Raw genomic sequence first — 6,711 nt, 5'->3', positions numbered from 1 at the left:
TTCTTTAATTTTTTTTCCAATTCCCACGTCTCATTTTTGTTAAACGATGCCATCTTATCCGTTATACCATGCTTCCATTCGGTTCTCTCCTTTCTCTCCATCGATTATCTAAACGATCTCGGCTCTAAATCTTGTATCTCATTTACTACAAGGATTGCAAAGGCCGCCATATCGGAGTATCCAAATATCTCTGTAGCTCGGGCTGTCCAACGATCTCTATATCGCCCTAACTAGTAAGAGTTAAGATTCTCTTTCGAATCTGTACATTCCTCCTCTACCTGACCGTCTATTACATCCTCTTCACTAACCTCCCCCGTGTCTACCTTCTTTAGTGATCCCTCATAGGAACTCTAAGTCAAATTCGGTCCTCTCTTTAACGACTTTGCTATATTTAACCGACTGTGTTGCTCCATTATATGACTTGTTTTCCCTAAAGACAACATCACACCTAATGATGCACTTGGTCGTCTTCCTGTTCTTATAAAAGAGTTTCTAATCCTTTACTCCCTCAGGGTATCCAACGAACATAAACTTCTTTGCTCTCGAAGCAAACATTCAATCACATTTGTGCATGTAAGCAACACACCCAAATACATTAAGGTTATCGAGTTATGGAGGAGCGCCATTCCAAACTTCTTTTGGTGTATTGCATTAAAATATCGTTAATGGAAAACGATTGATAAAATAAGGTATAGTGTTAATCTCCTCACCCTAAACCGCTCCGGTAGACCGACCTCAAACAGCATACACCGGACATGCTCAAGTAGTGTTTTGTTCATTCGCTGGGCCAAGCTAGTCTATTGTGGTGTTTATCGGACGATTTTGTGATGAACCATCCATTCTTCCTTGATAAACTGATTGAACTCCTAGTCTATGTACTCCTAACCGTTATCTATTTTGAGCATTTTAAAATTCTTCCCGGTCTAAGTCTTTGCCATCTTCTTCTACTCCTTGAACATAGAAAATGCCACATCTTGCGCTTCAAGATGTATACTCAAAACTTGCGTGAATAATAATCAATGAACGTGATAATGGATTGACCTCCACCTAGAGTTGCAGTCCTCGTCAACTCCAACAAGATTGAGTGAACATATAACTAAGCGTCTCTCTAGTCACCTATATTTACCATATATGTAGTTCTCGCAAACTCTAAATCATCAAGTTTCTTGTTGCCAAAATAGCCTCTCTTACTCAATTCCTTCAAACCCCTCTCACTCACGTGCCCCAATCTATTATTCCATAGACTCGTGGATGATACATCTTGAGGCTCCTCCATTATCGCCATATCACCAAACTAATGTGCTACCTTGAAAGATGTAAAGACTCTCATCTCGTACGACTCTCATTACCACTGGTGATCCCTTTGTGACCCTCAATTCTTTCTTCTCACCCTTATATGAAAAACCATGTTGGTCTAGTGAGCCAAGAGAGATTAAATTCTCCCAAAGGTCTAGGACGTGTCGTATGTCTATCAATACACTAACAATTCCATAATGCGTCTTCAAACGCATTGTTTTGATCCCCATCACCTTGCAAGACTTGTTATTACCTAATAAAATCTGATAGAAAAATTAAGTAAGTTAATTTTCAAACCGACCAGAAAACTAAACTACTATTAACTCTTATGTGCAGAAACAGATCGACTCGTATAAATCGGCTGGAACTGCATAAACCGGCTAGAGAATATATCAAAAGCAATCCGGCTCCAGATGATCAATCCATGATCAAGAGAAACCGGTTTCAACGTACTTTAACATTCCCAACACAACGACTAGCAAAAGTTTACATTCCAGCCGGATCACACTACGAAAGAATCAACCGGGAACTAAGAACTACAAAGATGACGTAATGTGACGAAATAGACGTGTCTTGGGAAAATAAAAGAAGATAAATCCGGATCAGAAGAATGCAATAAAGACAATGATGAACTATTGTTCCGAAGATCCGACTCAAACAGCCGGAAGGTGCATGCCTGACACGTGTCCAAATCTGCAAGCCGGTTACGTCATTCATACCTGAGAGGTATATGCATGCTTGCCAAGTGTCAGAAAGTTGAAACGTGCAAGCAACCTCTCTGAACCTGCGTGACCCTGAACTGACCAATCCCAAGGTGAAAGAAGAAAATGACCGTTGGGATCTTCTTCACTATAAAAAGAAGACGAAGCGACCTCATTAATAACGGTCCGAAAATAGTTAAGAGAGAACGAAATCTCACGCGCGATCTAAAACTGTTGTTTCATTTACCGAAAGCTCTATTTGTGCTGTATTAGTATATTACATCAAGAGTGAGTTGGTGTAACCGGCGAGTAGCGAGTTAGGCTCGACCGACAGTGTAATTGTTGTAACTTTGAAAGTTAGTGGAGATCCTTCTCATAATCTGAGAAGAAGGGGTGACGTAGGAGGGTTTGCTCCTAACATCCATAAAAAATCTTGTCTTGTGTCCTTTACTTACTTCTTGCTTATTTGACTCTAAAACCTAAAGACATTAACCAAAAACATAATCCTAATCCTTAATAAAAACCGGTCTACCCATATTCCTCAAACCGACTCCTCATAAACCTCATCCAAGTCGCTTGCGTTGCTTCAAACTGAAACAGCGTTTTCGCCCTTGAACCCGGTTCAAGAGTCTGTGACAGTTTGCGTAGTACTGAGAAAGGTTATAGTCTCTAACCGGACTATCACAAAATTGTGTTGTGTGTTGTAAGCGGCTACCCTTCTAGAAACCGGAAACACCCCGGTCCTCCAAGGGCATCCCCGATACTAACAAGTGGTATCAGAGGATTGAGGAACGAACAACCTACAATACGGTGGACAAGTGGGTTGACAGAATGATCGAGGGGGAGTGGCTCGATCTTCTTTAAGTTTATATACTTTCCGGTTATCTGGTCATTTTGTTTGTAAGACTAGACAACCACTTAATCTGTTTCTATTTCGGCTATATCTATAAAATTTCACTTTCTTAAGTCTCCGGTTTTTCACATTAGTTTTCTTCCGGTTCCACTCTGAATAAACAAAAGACTTCATATTAATCGAAGCTTCCGGTTAACAAAATGTCCGGTAAATCAAAATCTCAAACAATGTCTGAAAAAGTTCAAAATTTACCGCCCACGGTTTACCGCCCACAAGGTTACCACCCATAGTTAATCCCCGCAATTACCACCTAAAGTTACTGCAGTAACTTTTGGAGGGAAATTTGGCGCCAAAACTCAAAAAAACGTGACGGTTCAACTTCTAACCATTCAAAACCGCTCCCTATATAAGATCAAAACAGCTCATTATTTGCAAAAGCTTTCTCTTTCTAAAATCTTAAACTCTCTCTTGATTTTCCAATAATCTTTGTTCTTCATCTCTTTTATTCATAATCTCGCCATGGATCTAGATAAAGCACCGTTTAAATACATGTTGCAGGTCGATTTCAACGACATCGATGAACATGCCGCTGAAGAAAACAAGGCTGTGCTACAATCACTTAGAGATTCTGGGTTAGAGACGTATCTTTCTGGCCCGTTCATCGTGCATCCGATGGAAGTTGAAGAGTTCTTGACGACGACGACTCTAACAAAGAGAACGGTCTCCGCCACGGTGAACGGCAAGGCGGTTAATGTCACTGAAGAAACTTTCTTGGAAGCGCTCGGTTTGCCGAACACCGGGCTGGACTTCAAAACAAGCTTGACTGATGCAGAATCTAACGCTGTCCGGCTAGCCATATCGAGTGATGACAAGGATCTGGTGTCTCACTCCATTCGGAAAAACAAACTCAAGCCAGAGTTCAGATGGCTGGTGGATATAATCTCCAAATCGCTTCAGGGTAAAGGAGGAAACTTCGACAACCTGACAAAGCTGAAATTGAAGATGCTGATGGCAATTGTCCGCGGTGACAAGATTGACTGGGGAACCGTTCTGTTCGAAGAGTTCTGCGAAATGCTGGTAAAGAAGGACGGTCGGGTTCATGCATACTCTATACAAATAGGGAAGATCTTATAGTTCCTTCAAGTTGAACTCGGTTAAGGTGAACCGCTCCCATCCGGTAATATTCTAAACTCTAAGCAGATGAGCAAGAAAACTGCTAAAGCGGCTAGGCCGAAGTCATCCAGAACCAAGTCATCAAAAGGATCAGTTCGTATGCACCGACTGGTGAAAGTTCAAAACAAGACGATCCTAAGGGAAAGGCGGTTCAAACCGAAGTCCCGTAGAAAAAGGGAAGAAAGAAGAAGTCGGCAAAGAAAAGCACCGAGAAACTGGCAGACTCCGAGAAAACTCTATCCTCGGACATTTCACCAAAGAGAACCGCCGATCTACTTCAGCCCATTACCATCAATACAATTCATCCAAATCTAGCCGTTTCCCCATCATCAAGGCAAGCCGAACCCTCGGGGAGCCAAGAAACTCAGTCAAAGTCGAAGGAGAATTCGACTAAAGAGGTTAGTATTCATTCCGAAAACTCCAAGTCCCCAAACAAAAACCTCGATGAAATAATGGGCGACGTGAGTTTAAGAACCTCAAAGGTCATAGTGGACGTAGTCCAAACGATTGTTCATGAAACCGAAGACGATGTAACAAGTCTTCTCAAGCCAACTGATTAGGTTGAAGTAATCGGTCACAGTGAAATTCATCCGGTCGAAGAAACGACCAACACATAAAACATCACCCCTCTGGCTCAGGAGAGAAACAACGAAGAAAAAGAACCATCCGGTTCCGTTGGGGGTAAATCCGTTCCAACCGAATCAACTATTCAACCGGCTCAAGACGGGCAGACGAATCCACCGATCACACCTGAAGGCCCATCTCAGGTTAGAAAAGGCAAAGAAGTCCTGGTTGAAAGTTCTCCAGTGAGAGGAGAATGTACATTGCAAACCGGTTCATAAATTGAAATTATGACCGAAGCCGAGGTTCCCATTTCAGCAGAAGAAGAGGAGGAAATGTTCCAAAAGTTCATCAAGGATATGAACAATGAAGTTGATGAGCTGGCTACACCGTACCACTTATGGGTCAAATTACGTTGTGAAACGAAACTATCAGACATGATCCCCGATCTTAGCGGTAACAAGTATTGGGAGAAACTTTTGGCTTTAGAAGAAGAGGCTCTCAAGTTAACGGGTACCGATGTTATACAAGCCGCATACTCCAAAACTATGGCGATACAAGAATACGCCAGGTTGCATGCAGTAGAAGATTCCATGAAGCAGGCAGAAGGGATAGAACTAACTCAAATGGAGTTAAAAATGCTTGAGCAGTTTCATACGATACAGAATAATCTCACACAAAATGTTGACTGGATCGAGGCAGAATGGAGAGACATGTGCAAACATGTTTTAATGCATGCCGATCTTTTTCGAAGTAAACCCTTCTTTCATACCGGAGAGTCTTCTAAGACAGCAGAAAACCGGAGCAGTGCTCTTCCACAGACTGATCAGGCTCCGGGACTTGAACAAATGAAGGGAGTAGTTGTTGACACAATTATTTCTTGTCTCCACAAGTATAGCATTGCTACAGATAAGAAAATTGCAATCGTTCAAACGAATCTGACCGAAACCGTTCGTGCATCTATTCACTCTGAGATTGTCGAAACGGTTCAAACAACAATCAAGTCAATGATCGACGAATCTGTTCAAACCGCAACCGCTCCACTACTTGAAATGATGCAGGCTATGTCGGCTCAGATTGAGGAGTTGTGTAAAATGCAAGCTGATAAGACTCAAGAGCAGATTCGTGCTGATGTCGAAACAGCCAGAAGACTTCAAGACGAAGATGAGGCTAGGGAACGGTTAAGAAAAGAAATCGAAGACAAAGATCATGAGTTGGCCAAGCAATGCAATGAGGAAGAAAAGGCCGCACAAACGGAATCCACACCGGCACAAGCCTCTCACTCTATGAAAATGAGGAACAAGATCAAACGTAAGGCAGTTGCGACCTTGATGAAGCGGGTGGAACGAAGCGGTTTAGAAGAGCTTCAACCGGTTGGACAATTCGAGGAACCTCTAGATGAAGAAGAAGAAGAGGATACTACACGACTCAACCGGCGAAAGAAGAAAGCAATTGAAACATCAATCGTATTTCCACGTTCTGGTCCGATAGTCGCACAACCATCTCGCCCATCTAGACCAGTAAGCGGCGGCTTCGGGTTTAACCAGCGAACTCCCGACATATCAAGTGTATTTGTCGGATGGCGCATTGACGCTGAAAGAAGGGAACGGGAATGGAAGGAAAGAGAGGAAGAGGAAAGGAGGAAGAAAGAGAAAGAAAACGAAAAGGGGGATCATCCAATCCTTAGCTTATTTCTCTTTTATGAACAATTTACTTTTGTTATTGGGATTTTGTTTCAGAACTAAGCTTATCTTCTTAATATCTCAGAGTAATGATTTTATTAGATATCTTTTGAAAAATTAACATATTTTTGAAATTTTTCTTAAGAAAAACATCAAAAAGGGATAAATTATTAAACATATATTATAAAACCGGTCATACATTACAAGTTTTGAATATTTATTCTAAATAATCAAAAAGGGAGAAATTGATAGAAAAATTAAGTAAGTTAATTTTCAAACCGGCCATAGATTATGATTTTTGAATATTTATTCTAAATAATCAAAAAGGGAGAAATTGATAGAAAAATTAAGTAAGTTAATTTTCAAACCGGCCATACATTATGATTTTTGAATATTTATTCTAAATAATCAAAAAGAGAGAAATTGATAGAAAAATTAAGTAAGT

At 41.1% G+C, this 6,711-nt stretch overlaps 1 protein-coding gene across 1 annotated transcript; it reads left to right on the top strand.

Moving 5' to 3' along the window:
* The first annotated feature begins 4,874 nt into the window (after positions 1 to 4,874).
* Positions 4,875 to 6,329, top strand: LOC124917795 (E3 ubiquitin-protein ligase BRE1A-like). The gene has a single exon (XM_047458099.1). The coding sequence runs from the start codon at positions 4,875 to 4,877 to the stop codon at positions 6,327 to 6,329; it is 1,455 nt and encodes a 484-aa protein (XP_047314055.1).
* Positions 6,330 to 6,711: the final 382 nt, after the last annotated feature.

The sequence above is a fragment of the Impatiens glandulifera genome, unplaced genomic scaffold (assembly GCF_907164915.1).
Source record: "Impatiens glandulifera unplaced genomic scaffold, dImpGla2.1, whole genome shotgun sequence".
Classification (NCBI taxonomy): Eukaryota; Viridiplantae; Streptophyta; class Magnoliopsida; order Ericales; family Balsaminaceae; genus Impatiens; species Impatiens glandulifera.
This window is presented reverse-complemented; position numbering and strand designations above follow the sequence as displayed.